The following is a 16,391-nucleotide window of genomic DNA, read 5'->3' on the forward strand; positions in this document are numbered from 1 at the left end:
AGCCAGAAAGGATGGTTTGCACAATGGAGTAAAGAATTTTAAAAGAACATTTTATTTTTATTGGCAAGCAGCTATGAACCAGCCTAGATGGACCAAGTGTCTGAAACTAGGTAACTTATGTATTTGTATAGGATTGTAAAAAAAAAAAAAAACTGACTGAATAAGCAATTACCTTCCAATCAAGAGTGGGTTCTTTAATGAATATATCCATGACATTCAATATAAGATCTGATTTCTCACGAAGAGCTGAAAGTATGTGCACCATTGTAGCCTCATAAATTCCTTTCACTCCCAAAGGCTCCATCAGTTGCAGATACTGAGATGTCAGTCTGAATGGCACAAGCTCAGGGGTGCCTAAAAACTGCATACACAGACTCAAAGTTTGATAAAGGGCACATAAACAAACTAAAATATTTACAACAGAATTTATTCTAATTTGGGTTTCATTCCTAAATCAGTAAATAACTTTTTAGCCAACCAGAAAACTGGGAAATTCAGATTTCCGGGTGAGTGAGCAATACTGCTGTGGGCAGATAAACAGCATTATCTGCAGAAATAAGTTTCAGATCTTTCAAGAAACACATTTTAGATTCAATACTAACAATAGGGAAACGTTGGAATTACTCTTTTTTGTGCTTTTTTTTTCAATGGAAACCAAATAAGCAAGCTTGTACATTACAGCTAACATACATTAGATGAAAAAAATGGAAAAATTCGCAGTTACTGCTCTTTACCTGTCCACAGCAAAATAGTCCTTATTATTCCAGAGAATTGTTCTGTACTGCACATCTCGATAGCAGAAAAAGTGTGACACTGTGACATATGCCCCAGATTATGGAGAAAGTATAGTTCTGCAGACTATTTCTTAGTTGGGGCAAAAGAAAAAAACAAAAAAAAAACGAAACACTTTAAAAGAAAAAAATTTTAAACTTCAGCTTAAGCAGATTTGTATTGTGCTTCTAGGGATATAATCCCCAAGTAGCATGAACTTGTAGTTTTTAAGTTTAGCATTCTTTAAAATGCATTTATTGGTGTTCATTTAGATTTTACAATCAATCCGTCAGTTTATTTTGAAGACAATTTCAGGACTTTTAAGCTGCATCGCAGACAGAAGAAAATAAAGAAAAAATGGGCTGCAATATTATTAAATTCAAGTAATGTACAGTGAAGTGATTTAAGAGAATTAAGGAAATTTCACAAACCTGAGTGGCAGAACCAAATGCATGACCAAAATCAATGCCTATTTCATTCCCAGAGGTCTTGTCAATAAGGAAGTTGCCTAAATGGCGATCCCCAATGCCCAGAATCCAATGAGAGAGGCAAACGACGGCATGCGACTGAGCAAATTTTGCTCTCAAAGTCACAAATGCTTCAGGACATGAACTCAACTTCAAAAAAGATTTCCTAGAATAAAAGGGAATACATAAGTACTGAAAATGCATAAAACGACTCATAGTCCTCCAATTTTTCCAACCTACCAATTTTTCCAACTGAGAAATACTAAAAAATTAGTCCATAGTTAAACTAGAATATTTTCCCCAAATATCACAATTATTATCTATGAGATTGGTTATCATAAGACTTCAGCTCCATATTACTACATACAATGCATCTCAAGAACTATAACAAATAGTTTTAGGTCATTAGTTTAGAGACCAGAGGGACCTGATTCAGCTGTTTAAATTTATTAAAATGAAAGATATTACGGGGCTAAAGTTTAGCACTGAAAACAGGACAAGGGGTCATTGTTTTAAGCTATTTAAATCTCAGGCTAACATGAATATTAGGAAAAATTATAATTTTAGCAGGGTAGTGGAACCTTGGAACAACTTACCGGAAGAGGTGGTAATGAGCAAGGGCCATTGTTGATAGTTGCCATTGATCTTCACTGGGGATTGTAAATTGACTAGGACCAGCCTAGCTGGGCCCAGAGCCTGTTACTGGTTGTCACTTTTTTTATTTGTATTTGTATTTAGTACATATAATTCGTACATGAAATGAGAATTAGTTGTTGCAAAAACAATATATACAGTGGTGGACAAAATTATAGACTCATTTTTTTTTTCTTTTGTTTCAATTACAACATAACTCAGTTTAAATTATTTTCATTGAAGTAAAGATGAATAGTTGAAGAAATAGTTCTAAAATTAGTACATCTTATCAATTAAATTAAAAAATTCATAAAGTTAGAAAATTTGCAAATTTAATATTTTATCATTACGTGAAACCTGGACAAAAGTATAAACTCAGAGGTAAAAAATCCAGGATTACGAGAAAGTTTCGTTCGAAAATGTTAATTTAACGCCATAGAATGAATAAATGTTGCCATCAGTGATTGCTAAAAGTTTTGTTTTTGGAAATTTATGAGAAACATATAAATGCACCGCTGGACAAAATTATAAACTCATTTTTTTTTTTTTCATTTTTTCAATCATAATTTAACTCAGTTAAAAAACTTTTTGTTCCAGTAAAAATAAATAACTGACTAAATAGTCCTAAATTCAGTATAACTCATAAACTTTATAAAATAAATAATTTAATTTAAAAAATCTTAACTTTAATATCTTTATAATACATGAAACCTGGACAAAAGTATCCACTCAAAAATAAGAAACTCTGAAGTTTGGTAGAATTTTAATCAAATACTTAATCATTTAACAACCAAAAATGAACCGATGCTGAATTACAAAATTACAAACTTACAATACTCCATAAACACAATTATAAGCTGACAAAATTTTATTTTTATTTTTTTTTTTTGAGTTTAATTAAGTTATATTTGCAATTACTTTAGTAAAACAAAGCATAGATTTAGGAAAATGAAATTTCGCTATTAACATGGATAAATTGAAAAAAAAATCAATATTTGAAATGTTTTAAAAATTAACACTGCATTAAATCTAGCCATTGGTGTGAACTACAAACTTTTAAAAACGAGTTGGGCCCCCAGTTTTCTGAATTACCTCGAATATGCGGCTGGGCATGTAAATTTCACAAGAGTTTCTAACAGCTGCAGTGGCATATGGTTCCATGCTGAAAGTATTTCCCTTTTTAATTCCTCTGTGGTTTGGTACTGGTGCCGATCATGATAAACTTTGCGAACCCTGGACCCCCAAACATTTTCAATCGGATAAAGATCTGGACTACGAGCTGGCCATTTGATAACTTTGATACCCCAGCGCTTGAACCATTCTTTTGTACTTTTCGCTGCTTGTACACTCGCGTTATCTGGCTGAAATAACCAGTTTCCTCCAGGAATCATATGAGCAAAAGGTAAGAGATGATCTTCCAGTATTAATTGGTAATCTTCAGCGTTCTATCTTCCATTAAGAAATGCCAATTCTGCTTTACCATGCTGAGAGGGTTATTTATCTTTACTGGAACGAAAATTTTTAACTGAATTAAATTATGATTGAAAAAACGAAAAAAAAAAGAGTTTATAATTTTGTCCAGCGGTGCATTTATATGTTTCTCATAAATTTCCAAAAACAAAACTTTCAGAAATCACTGATGGCAACATTTATTCATTCTATGGCGTTAAATTAACATTTTTGAACGAAACTTTCTCGTAATCCTGGATTTTTTAATTTTGAGTTTATATTTTTGTCCAGGTTTCAAGTAATGATAAAATATTAAATTTGCAAATTTTCTAACTTTATGAATTTTTTAATTTAATTGATAAGATGTACTAATTTTAGAACTATTTCTTCAACAATTCATCTTTACTTCAATGAAAATAATTTAAACTGAGTCATGTTGTAATTGAAACAAAATGAAAAAAATTTGAGTCTATAATTTTGTCCACCACTGTAGTTCGATTCTTTTTTATTATTATTTATTTATTTCTGGGAATTGGTGCTTTGGCAATTGTGCTGTTTATTTTATATTAAAATGTTTTCACCACTGAAGAGTTCAACTTTTTAGTTTAGTTTGTTTGTTTCTTTCTTTCTTTTTTCATGGCTCATGCACTTGACAGGAAATAAAATTCAAGCACTCTTCAAGTATTTACTTTATATTCTCAAGGAATTTCGGCTTTTTAAAATTATTTGAAATCGAAAATTTCCAATCAATGTCAATGACATTTTAGAGGCTTTGGAAGTGTGGATTTTTGAGGTGCAACTGTATAAAGCTTGTAAGAGGTATTCTTTAATTAAGATAAAACAAGTTACTGCTGTATGCTATTGCTGTTCTTTATTTTACATGTAAATTTACTGAAAACTCTGGGGCTGCCAGTTTGTAAGCAACAACTAAGAAGTTGATCATCATCATAATTGGCCAGATGACCTAATATCTTCTTATGAAGATTTTCCCACAATATCTACTTGATTTTTGATCACCAGTTCATCTCATTCATTGTTGAAAAATGTGACTCTGCAGCAGTAAACCAATTTAGCTGAGGTCTGCCACCTTTTCTATTTCTAATAGGTTTAAATTGCAGCAATTTTCAATAACATTGTCATCTTGCATTTCAACCAAATGGACCCTTCAATTTTTTTTTTTTTTATGAAGAATGGTTTGGGTTTTTTTTTTTTTTTTTAACCTTCCAGAAGAACCTTTGTACAGAATTTTTAGGTAAACGTTAAGGAAATTAAAACAAAAAGTTAACATTGCTTACCTTAAAAGATTCTTTGGCATTATTTTCTTAATTTCTTCATATTTCTGCACACACTCTTCTCTGCTCCTATTTTGGTATAAATATGCATACACCGTACCTATATCACTATTAGAATTTCCTTTTCCTAATTTAAATATGGTATCAATGGCATTTGACTTACTGTAAAGAAAAATAGCTTTCAAAGAAGAGAAAATTTTAGAGGTATAATACAGAACTATATTTTTAAAACGGAAAGTTTCTGTGTATATTAGTGTTTCGGCCACCTACTGGTTGGATGAAAATGTCCAGTAGCAAATACTTTGGTTGCAGGTACCATGGGTCCTGTTATGATGCACTTGGAAACATTTCCCCCTTAAATTTGAATTTGTTTTTCTTTTTTTATTCCAATTTTAGACCAAAAAATGACATAAAACCCTTTTAAAGTAAAGGAATAACCATATTGTTTCAAATTTGCTATTATTGGGAAACCCTTAAGAGAAAAAAAAGTTTTCCACACCATATCCAAGCTTGAAGAACCTAAATTAATGAGAAAAGGAGTTACAAGCAATTTTAAGTTTGAAATTCCATTTTTAAAAAAGCTTAGCTCACATTTGTCCATCATTTGTGTGGCTGTAATTATCTTAAAATAAAAATGATGTCGCTATCCATAAATGGTGTCACTTGTTTTCAACAAATTTGACCCCCCCCCTAATTTGTCCTTAATTAACCTCACCACCTCTCCTCCTCTTGTCATAAATCTCACTATTTTTTTAAGATATGGTCATAAAAAAATGTGTGATATCACAATACTTGTTACCCCCTCCTTCATTGTTGAAAACACAAACTGTCACAATTTCACAAACCACCCTCTTACTCAAAAGACAATTCATTACAAAGAATCAAATGATAACACTTTTACAAGCTGATTTTTTCCTTTTTAATCCATGGATTTTGCAAGTCAAAAGAACACTTTTTTTCTCTCAAGAAATTGCAAATTCAATTAGAAATAAAAATTGTTTGAAAGGTGAATTAAAGGGTTTAGTTTCAAGACCAGGGCAGTCGATTAAAAAAAAAAAAAAATACCGAAGAGACAAAAAACTTTTCACAATCAGCCCATTTAATTTTTCCAAAAAAAAAAAAATTTTTTTTTTTTTGTAAAACAGTTGGCAAGAGACTTCCTTTTTGTTTCCATTTTTTAATTAGCAGTATTGTCTAAATATTTAGAGATAAATTAATTAGGATTCAGCTGATTTTGAATTAAATCGACCTTATTATATTTTACCATTCAAGTTCCAGCATAACTCATGTGTAATATATCAGACAGCCTAGTTATCACATCCAGAGACTGCAGTTTCGTTATGGCCTGTATGAAATAGTTTTCATACGTATGGCCTGATTTTGCCCTTCTCCTATTGAGGTTCAACTGAATACCAGTTTTCATTGGAATTCTTGCACTAGTTCTGAAGACATACCAGTTATGCTTAGTGAGAAAACATTCAATTGCATCAACATTAAAAAAACTTCTTTATCTGCTTAAAGTCTACTTATGGAACAAGTTCTGTTGAACACTTCATGATATCAATCATAGAAAAATCTTTGATCGTGAAAACCCATTGCAGATACTTACGCCAAAAGTTAAATTATTACATCATCAACAATAACTTATACTTGCACAAAAATTTCATGATATTTGGATAACTAGAAGTGGGTTGAATATAAAATTTAATGAATTGGATTGAGGAGTGCTCAAAAAACACTCTGAAAGCATTTACAGCATCTGTTTGAATTAATTTACAAATTTAAAAAAAAATTTATGTTAACGCAAAAAAAAAATCATTGCTACCAATTCACTTTTCATATGTGAGGCCGTTATTTAGCTCTTTTTTGTTATAAACTTTTTGTGAACTTATAAATAGGTGATTTATTATAGCAACACATAAATAATAATCCTTCCCTGTCCCAGGTACACTCTTAGCTTCTTGAATATTTTAAAATGGTTATCAACATTGTAGCAACCTTTTTAAAACCTTATTAAATGTCTAAACATTATGTGTGCCATCTGGGGCTCACATAAGCCAGGATTGCAGCAACATAAAATAAATGAGGAAACAGATTACAAGAGAAGATGTAAAAAAGACAAATCAATTTCTTTACATAGAAAAAAATATAATAAAAGCCTTAAAATACCGTTTCTCATAATTTGTTCTTTCTGGTTCTGACATTCCATCCATTAAAAAGTCATTGAGCACAATAGTGTGATCGACCCATTCAATAAGCCCGAGTCTAAAAGCAAAATATAAATAAAAATTAATTTAAAGCTAAGAAATCTTTCAAGCACATAATAAGAACATTACTTTGACATCATAAAAATGCATACATTTGTACCTGGGAATTAAATGGTATTAAATCGCAAAAGCAAAGTTAGCCAGGAGATAAGTTTAAAGTTTTTTTTTTGTGATGATTGCAATTAACTAGATCGTCATATACGGGCTTATAAAATAAAAACTTATTTTTCAAAATCTTACAGCTTTTTACCTTTGATTAGAGTATAAAAGTTGAGATGCTTAATTCTTAACTTGGAAAAAAAAAAGCATAGAGAGAGTACCTTTTACCTCCCAGGTACAGATATAAACTACAAATTTCTTGTTTTATTATTTTATAACATTTCTTTAGACATGAAATAGCCTTAGAGAAGAGATGATAAAAATTATAGGCAAAGAAAATCATAATATAAGAGAGATAACTAATTATATAGTTCCAACTCTCAAAACTTTCAAAATTAAAGGGCTTTTAAAGGTTTAAAATTATGTTTTTTAAAGTCAATATCCTAGAGAAACATAGTTATGAATAAATACCAAGCTGATTTTAAGTATGCAATGCCGATATGAAGTTTAATTACATCTTAAAATTATTATGATACATTCTTAGGAATTAAAATTTTTAAATATCTAATCAAAAGAATTACATATCTAATTAAAAACACTAGAATAATGCAAGATTAAAACACTAAAAGGGCCAATTTTAAACAGCAGAGTAATTATAACAGATTTTGAAGTGAAATGCCACTCTGCAAGTTTTGTAAATAATCACAACATAAAAATTAAAAAAAAAAAAAAAAAAAATCAGGAAGTTAACTTAAAACTAGTTACAAATAAACCTTTTTGTAAAAATACTAAATTGGATTAGTTTTCACCCTGGTTCAGAAAACTAATACAGTAACCTCTCACTTAAGTGTCATCTTAAGGGATTGTAGTAAAGTGAAAATCCTAATGTGTGAGATCAAGAAGAAAACATGAACACAGCTAATTGTTAAAAAAAACATAAATAAGCAACTAGAAATGCAACTATAATAAGTGCATTAACTGTATAAGCAAAAAAAGTAAAAGTACATCTGTCAATTTAATGGCATCCCTTTAAACCTTAATAACACGACATGTACAACTTGCCATACTTGTGTACTAACATTTTGCAGTCATCTCTACTTAAAATTGCTCAAACTGACTTTAGGTGCTTTCAACACTACCTTTTCCCCTCCTTTTGAAAAATTTTTTCCCTTCATTATATTCCATAAATTCCCTAACAAGTTTGAAATTAGAAACATTTTTAAGGAGGCAAACCAATTGCAAAAGGAATAGATAATCAGTTTTTTTCTCTTTTTCTTTCTTTTTTCTTTTGTAATATTTGTATTATACAAGGAAATTAAAGCAGGAGTAATAGAAATCAACTTTTTAAAGAATTCCGATCAAAGTTCCAACATACAAAATAATAATGAGAGAGAATTGACATGGCAAGTCAACAGCTTACCTAGTGGTCAAAGGAACCACTTTGTAGGTATGAAGAGAAAGACGACGTTGGGCACAACTGATATTCTTCCCATATATTTCATTCATTATTGTAAACAACTGTTCAATACGAGCATCTTGCCTGAGGTCCTCACCAGTTTTGACCAGAAATTTGTATTCCTTTTCATCATTACCTCTGATTATGATACGACGAGGCACAGTAATTGAAGATAACACTAATACCTGAAATCATTTATTGTTTCATGAGCACAAAAAAAATCAAAATATACCTAGCAATGCATAATTACATTTCATATAGTAGACAAAAGAACTGGCACATAAAATTTTTAAGCCTTATTTTAAATAGATATTCTTTAGGTAATAGCTCTGTGCCTTGGTTCCCACCTGCACATATCGTATCATCAGAGCAACAGTAAGATATCTTATCCCAAAAATAACACTAAGATATTATCTTACTGTTGCTCTGCGGCAACGAGATGAAGAACTTAACAAGAAGAAATTTTCTACAAAGTGTGAGGCAAAAATGTCAACTTTCTCTGCCCCATCCACTACTTTTTTCAACAAACAAAAATACTTTTCAAAGACAACACATGATTTGGAACCAATTGGTAACTTGTGAATTTTATTGAAGCACTTTTATGCACCAATAAATTGTTTTAGCACGAGCATATATTAATCATACAATCAAGTCTATAATTAGTAAATGCAATTAGATGGCACATAAATACAGTAATTTTACACAAAATTTATTAAGCAACTAGCTTGCGCGCCCGGCATTGCACGGGCTACTTAAAAAATGAAAGAGATGTTCAATCGGTGTTTTTGTATTACTCTGACATCAGTTTCTAAAGCGCTGATGAATAAATAAATACACGTATTGCAAGGTTTGCAAAACACCAGTAGAGCATATTTTTGGCAAAAATCTCTTTAACATTAATCATAGTTATCAATGATACAAGTTTTTTATGAGTATTTTAAATTAGCACAAAAGATGAAAATATATGCATTATCAACTATAATCTGTGCTCACTTAAAACTGAATTAAATCTGATAGATTATATCTGAAATATTTATGTACAATTACAATCAGCTTTTTACATAAAATGACACACTTTTTGGTTGATCGGTGAAACTAAAGCACCAAGACTTACTAAATACCAATAAGCATTAATTTAATATCAAGTCATCAGATTTCAATTAAGCTTTAGTTAAAATCCTTAAAAACAAGCTTTCTTGTTCAACTCTGTTTCACTTAAAGAAATCCAAACAATCTTAATTTACCGTGTTCTTTTAACGATACAAACTTTATTTCAAAAATAGAAACCGGGAGGAAAAAGAGAGTTATTACAATTCGAAAACTCCCCCATGTGACGGTAAAAAGTCCATCAAAATAAACATAATTAGTCACACATTCTAAATGTACCAAAATATGAGGCCGGTGAATGATATACTTACACTACAAACAATAAACATTGCTAAAGAAACATTTTCCATATGCTGAAAAGAGTTAAGAACGTTGAATGTAAAAAATAAAAAAAGGACATATGATAAAATAAAGGCTATGTCCGAATAGAGCAACCAATTTTAAACTAATTTAAGATGAAATTCTAGATAGAAACTTTGTTTTAAGATTTGGACAGCAGCCAAAAAAATCTCTTTTAAAACAATTTTTAGAATTTTATTTGCTCACCCATATGCAAAATGTCATCAGGAGAGAAATAAAAATTCCTGAATAACGTTATGTTAATTAACGCTTTAATTAATTTCTCCGCTAATTAAAGTCGTACAATTACGAGATTAATCCGATTGTTTTCTTTGGAAAATTTCGAATTGATCGGTATCTCATTCAACTATCGATTCGCAGCGGTTCTCAAGAAGATCAATCTTTAGACAGACAGACGGACGCGAACAAATTTTAATATTATAGTGGATAAAACTACATAACTTGTTGTCATCCAAAATGAATGGATAACTTCAGTGTTACTTCAACAGTAATCATATCTTCCCCTCAAAGCAACACAGTGGGATAAGGGATATCTTACTGTTATTTCTGGGATTAGGTATCTTACTGTTGCTTTGAGGTGACAATATGGACAAATTCTTAAAAATAAATGCACACACACTCCAGATTAATACTCAGAACAGTTTTCAATGACTTTACCTTTTCATCAAATCCAGAAATTTTAACATGATAATCCAACAATGGTTTACTTTTGCCAGAATATTGACCTAAAATATTAAGTTAAAAGATGAGGAAACAGGTAAAACATTTCATTATTGTTACAGTTATGTTTATGTTGTGAAGAATATGAGGAAAGTTCACAAAAATTCTTATGAAAATCAGGTTTTAATGCCAGGGAAAACAAGATTTAATCATTATAAAAAAAAAAAGTAGCATCTGTGAATGTTACACTGACATGCAACAAGATGAAAAGAAAATGCATTCAAATTAATATAAAATAATCTTTTACAGAACAATGCTATAAAAAATGTTTAATTGCACCACACCATTTGGAGCATTTGGTTCCAAACATGAATTGGTACCAAAAATCTGCAGTACTCAGGTCCACTCGTATACCTATTTTAGTTTGTTTGAATTTTTGTATCAATTTCTTTAGGTGAAGTTGTCGTCTGTGTGTTTAAATGCACAAAACTTGACAACTATCGGATCAACTTTGCTAAAAATTTCAGTTTGTTTCTTTTAGTACCAAAAACGTTTGGAGACTAGTTCCAAACAAGCTTGATAAGTAATTCCATTTTGAAACACAATTTTCACATAAATTGACGAATGTATGGATGAAAAATCATACTTTCACACTTTAATATTATATACAATTTAAAAGAACAGATTTTTCTGCACTCAATGAAATTTGTTCCAATTCTCTAAATTAAGTACTGTGAGAGGTTTTAGAGCTTTTAACTTGATTTTTTCAAGGTTTCACTCAATTACAGTCATTAATTTCTTCATTAAAACTATCAATAAAATAAAAACAAATTGTTCCAGTATTATATTTAACACCATTCAATAAAGCGTTTTTTTTTTTAAACACCAGACGGAATCCAACACACGCACACAGTTAGGCAAAACTCGAATCTTCTATTTCAATTGGAAGAAGTTAAAAAGCACTGTAAATAAAGCGAGAAAATCTTTCCTCCATTCAAATCATTAGTCAGTACTGTGAAACAGGGTTACTTTAGCACAGACTTTCAATATTTTGCTCTGAACTTTTGTTAGTAATTGGCTCTGTTAGCAATTTTATCACAAAAGATAAATCGATAAATAATGGAGCTGGCGATGCATTTAATATTTTGATGCAATTAATTTTAATGGAAGTTTGGAGAGCGGGATAAATATATTCTAAAAAATAAACAAAATGCATCATTGTTGATCAAGAAACAACCTACATATAACCCTTCTAAAAGAACACATCAAAAATATAATTATGAGTAATAAACAAAATGTAGAATAAACAAAATAAAACATGCTTCACAAAAAAAAAAAAAAAGAAGAAAAGCATTGCATTTGAGACATCACCAGGAATTTCTATCTCAGATGAGTATTTCCAGGACTGGAATTCACTTAACCAGGTCGAATACAGTTTCAAATTAATGTGTTTCTTAGCTTTTGAACTTGCTTCTTTATACAAGTTCCTTAATTCTTCAGAAATTGTCTGTAAAATTAAAAAAAAAAAACATCAAAATTCTTTGCATTAAGATTTAAAACTGAAAATCATAACATAAATAAACTTTGTATTCATTAGACAAATGCTAAGATCATTTAAAAACTTACTGATAACCATTGATAAATGGTATTCCAAAGACTAGACATTTAGTTTAAAATATAATGGTAATATGTATTTGACAAGCAATAATATAGTATAACTTATCACTTGGAAAAATAAAAATCTTTCATTTGCATCGAACTGGGAGTTTTAGTGTAACTGATTCTTTTCAAACAACATTTAATTATTTTGAAAGACGAAATAGAATCTTAAATAAGAATAGGGGGGAGGGGTTTGAAAAATCTTACGCACCCTTACATGGAGGTTGGGGGGGGGGGGGGGCAAAACTTGCCAAAATCATTCTTACGTAATTAATGAATGGCCCCTAATTGCAGCCTTTTTTTTGCTCTATAAACTGAGAAAAACATTGAAAAAATTTTAAAATATCAAACATAAAAATGATGACCCCCAGCAACTATTAGGGAGGAAATAAAATGCAAATTTTGTTTTATGGTGCCTTGTTTCCCTTACTATGAAAAATAAAAAATCTAATGTGATTAAAAATTTAACAATGTGAACAAAGAAGGGGTAATGCGGTGAAATCCCATTACAACGAACTTCAAGCGAACGAAAACTTTGTTTGCTGTAACAGGAATTTAGTTGTAATGGAATCCAAGCAATGTGATGGAACATAAATTAGGTTTGAAAATTTATTTTATTGAAATGGGTACTTCGTTGCATTGGTACTCTTTGTAACAGGATTTCACTGCATATAACTTTTTGAACACAAGGCAATTCATTTTAATAACTTTAGAAATATATCCCCGAAATTTATATTTTTGAATCATTATTGAAAGAAATTACATTTATAAATAAGTAATTACACAGACATCAATAAATTGTGTTAAAGAAAATTTTTTACACCTTCTCAACAAAATAATCATTTCTTTTTCTATCTTTCTTACATTACTGTTGTTATTTTTCATTTCTAATTGCAGCTCATTTCAATTAAGAAAAAAAGAAGTTAGGTTTAGGTAAGTTAAAGATGGCAATTAAAGTTAAACTAAACTATTTAACGAAACTTTACCTTTTGATCTGCAGGTTTACAAAGCTTCTCTCCCTTTTTTCCACAAATCTTTAAAAACTTTTCTTTGTAATCCTAGAGCGAAAAAATTATACGAGAGGAAAATGAAATAATTTGATAATACTAATATTACAGGATTAAAAAAGAATAACAAAATGTATACTTTAAAAACAAAATACTAGGCACAAATCTGTTGTAATTTGTCATCAAACTTAAAATTTGATGCTACTTTGTTTAAAATTGAATAGATATTTTCAACTGGTTCTAGAATGATGATGATGATCTACTATTAGTGAATTTCATTCTCACATTACAAAATCATAAAAATATAGCTATCAATAACTACAACTGGTACATTTTTATTATTATTTAGGAAATAAATTTTCACACAAGATTTCACTAATTAAAAAATCTTTAGTTAAATTTAAAGTCTCTTAAAGATTTAAAAACATAGTATGTTTAAACAAATAATATTCATAAAAATATTTCATAGTTAAAAATAAGGCCATACCATAATTGTCTTATTGCAAATAGGTATACTGATAATAGAGATGACTCTCCATTTTACGAACCTCTAATTTACGAACAGTTGTCAAAAATGTTTTTTATCGACACAATGCTTAATTTTAAAACTTCTTTTTGCCCCAAACAGTTTGTAAAATCAAGTGTCAACTGTACATGACATGAAATTTTGCATAAAACTATAAATGGCATTCAATATTTCTTCTCAGATAGTTGATCACATGATAAAAATCCCAATTTTTTTAAAAATGCTTCTGATCCATTTGAGTTTAATTCACTTATTTCTTTTGCAATATCAAAGAAAAAATAGATTTAATAAATACAATCCTTCCCCATTGCAAATTTTGCAATTTGCAAATTGCATTGTTATTTTTTCTCTCTTTAAAGTAAAATGTTTTTATTGTATATTTTTTTCACTATGTTGGAAAATGAAAACACTATCATCTCTACCACTAATTTTGGCTCAGAATGCCTGATTGGTTTTATACCCCTCTCTTGAGTATTTAACATATTTTTCTTTTATTTGCTAGGCTCTGACAAAGGGGGCAAGTGTCCTTGAAACAGGCATGTTAATTTTAATTTTTTATTTGCACCTATTGATTTAGTACTATTTTAACTGTTTTAACAAACTTTGTGCAACAAGTCCCATTTTAATTTAATGATTACTTATTGAATGAATTTGTTTAGATTAATTGATGGATAGATATTTCAAATGAAAAATAGATTTTGTCATAAATAGACAATTTTCTTATTAAAAAAATATAAAAAATTTCTTATAAACCTAAAGACTATTTATATAAGCTTGGTTCATACTAAAAATAATGAAATTAAATAAGTATATGATTTCCCAAACACAATTACTAAAAAAAAAGTTGATCTTAATATCTAAAAACTTAAGTTAATCCTAAAACAGCCAATAAAATTTAAATTAAAAAATTGAGAAAAGAAGAAACATTGGCCACATGGTAAAAATGTCTCTCAACTTTTAATGTAAGGCGGTATTCTAGTCTAGAGGCTTGATTTTAAGGTGATTTTAAGAGCGTAATAGAAAACGAGCTGATGTGGGCATCACATGACTTCCTTTTACTCCAATTTAATGTCATTTCCCCCATTACTGGCAATTTTAATGGGATTCAATAGTTTGCTCTTTAAATATCACCAACAGCAGCCAAAATAAAACAGATTAAAAAAAAAAAAAATTTGCCAACTTTGTCGCCAATTTGGCGAAAAAAACTTGCCGATATATCGCCAAGTTTTTGCCAAATTACAACACCACTTGAGTTTGCGTTGAAATTGACAATGATTTCCTCCCAAAAAGGTGTAAAGAACCCCCTTTGGAACATCTGAATGCAACCAAAATGGGGAGGTGCACAACTAGACCCCACTAGGAGTCTACGTACCAAATTTAGCTTTCTAGGACTTACTGTTCTTGAGTTATACGACATACATACGCACACATACACGCATACATACGTACATACAGACGTCATGAGAAAATTCGTTGTAATTAATTTGAGAATTGTCATTATGGATATTTTGCGTGTCTATACGTTCTTAGGCACCTATCCATGTGTGGTCGAGTCGAAAAAAGAACTCAATATTCATTCGGGGGTGAGTAAAATGGAAATTAAGGTCGTTTTTTGAGGGAAAATTTTTTTGTGAATACAATACTTCCTTTTTTGTAAAAGGAAGTAAAAAACCAGTAGCCATTTTCACTATCCATTTTTATCAGTTTTTTATTGATAAATAAAAGTATAAAATTATGCAATAGTTGGAAAAAAAATCAAAATTGTAGTTGGTGGGGGGGCTGGCAAAGTGGGGACTCTAAAAAAAAGGGGGAGGGGTGGATCTCCTGGTTGGAGCATTAAGGTTAATTCTTATTAAACAAGGATGTAGAATTAATTGTCTGAACGCAGCGGGTTTGAAAATAAAATGTTTTTCACAAAATTGCGTCTTTTGGAGCAAAAAAAGTTCAATTTTTAGCTCTTTATTTGAACTTTGGTGTTTTTTTTAAAAATAATAAAAATTGAAAATTACAAAAACCCCTACGTAGAGACAATTTTGATAGCAGTAAGAAAGTCTGTACCAAATTTCAAGTAAATCGGTGAATTAGAACTTGACATATCTTGTCAACCATATCGGAAAAACTAGTTTCGAGAAAAACGCGTCTAAAGTTTGCAGTCTCATTTCAGCAAGTTTATTTTTAACAAAATTAACTGTAACTGCAAAAATAATTTGAATTTTCATAAGTCCTCTTAGAAATTAGGGGGGAAAAAATAGATTTTTTGAATTTCTAGACTAAAATTACCCCCTTAAAAATAGCTGCCAACGTGTCTAGAATAGCCGCCTTGGGTGGGTAGGTGTCCACCACCTTCAAACCTGTACCTCGAGGGCTTCGCCACCTTTTTGTCACAGACTGCAGTGCAGAGTCCGATCTCACCCGACTCGCCCTGCAGCAGGTTTGTGAAGCATCCCATTTCCTGGAAGTACCGCAGGGGTAGTTTGGGGGCATTTTCCCTGTTACTTGCCCCCCGGGACAGCTTTAGTAAGTCAAAGAATTTAAAATGACATTTTTGGGACATTTACCTTCCTTTAAAAAAAAGCAGAAAAAATCTTCACATTAAAAACTTGCTTTACTTAAGCAAGCCATTTGAATTATTATTTTT

The 16,391-nt window shown here is 30.2% G+C and overlaps 1 protein-coding gene across 1 annotated transcript in view; it reads right to left on the minus strand.

The window, feature by feature from the left end:
- LOC129220818 (DNA-dependent protein kinase catalytic subunit-like) overlaps positions 1 to 16,391 on the minus strand; it is a gene marked incomplete at its 5' end in the record, with an annotated part of 269,314 nt that overhangs the window by 14,020 nt on the left and 238,903 nt on the right. The window contains 8 exons of the mRNA XM_054855249.1: positions 173 to 361; positions 1,203 to 1,404; positions 4,616 to 4,774; positions 6,782 to 6,877; positions 8,399 to 8,619; positions 10,559 to 10,626; positions 11,933 to 12,068; positions 13,207 to 13,278. Coding sequence (XP_054711224.1) covers positions 173 to 361; positions 1,203 to 1,404; positions 4,616 to 4,774; positions 6,782 to 6,877; positions 8,399 to 8,619; positions 10,559 to 10,626; positions 11,933 to 12,068; positions 13,207 to 13,278 — 1,143 coding nt within the window. The remainder of the gene's footprint in view (positions 1 to 172; positions 362 to 1,202; positions 1,405 to 4,615; positions 4,775 to 6,781; positions 6,878 to 8,398; positions 8,620 to 10,558; positions 10,627 to 11,932; positions 12,069 to 13,206; positions 13,279 to 16,391) is intronic.

This window comes from Uloborus diversus, chromosome 4 (genome assembly GCF_026930045.1).
Source record: "Uloborus diversus isolate 005 chromosome 4, Udiv.v.3.1, whole genome shotgun sequence".
Lineage (NCBI taxonomy): Eukaryota > Metazoa > Arthropoda > Arachnida > Araneae > Uloboridae > Uloborus > Uloborus diversus.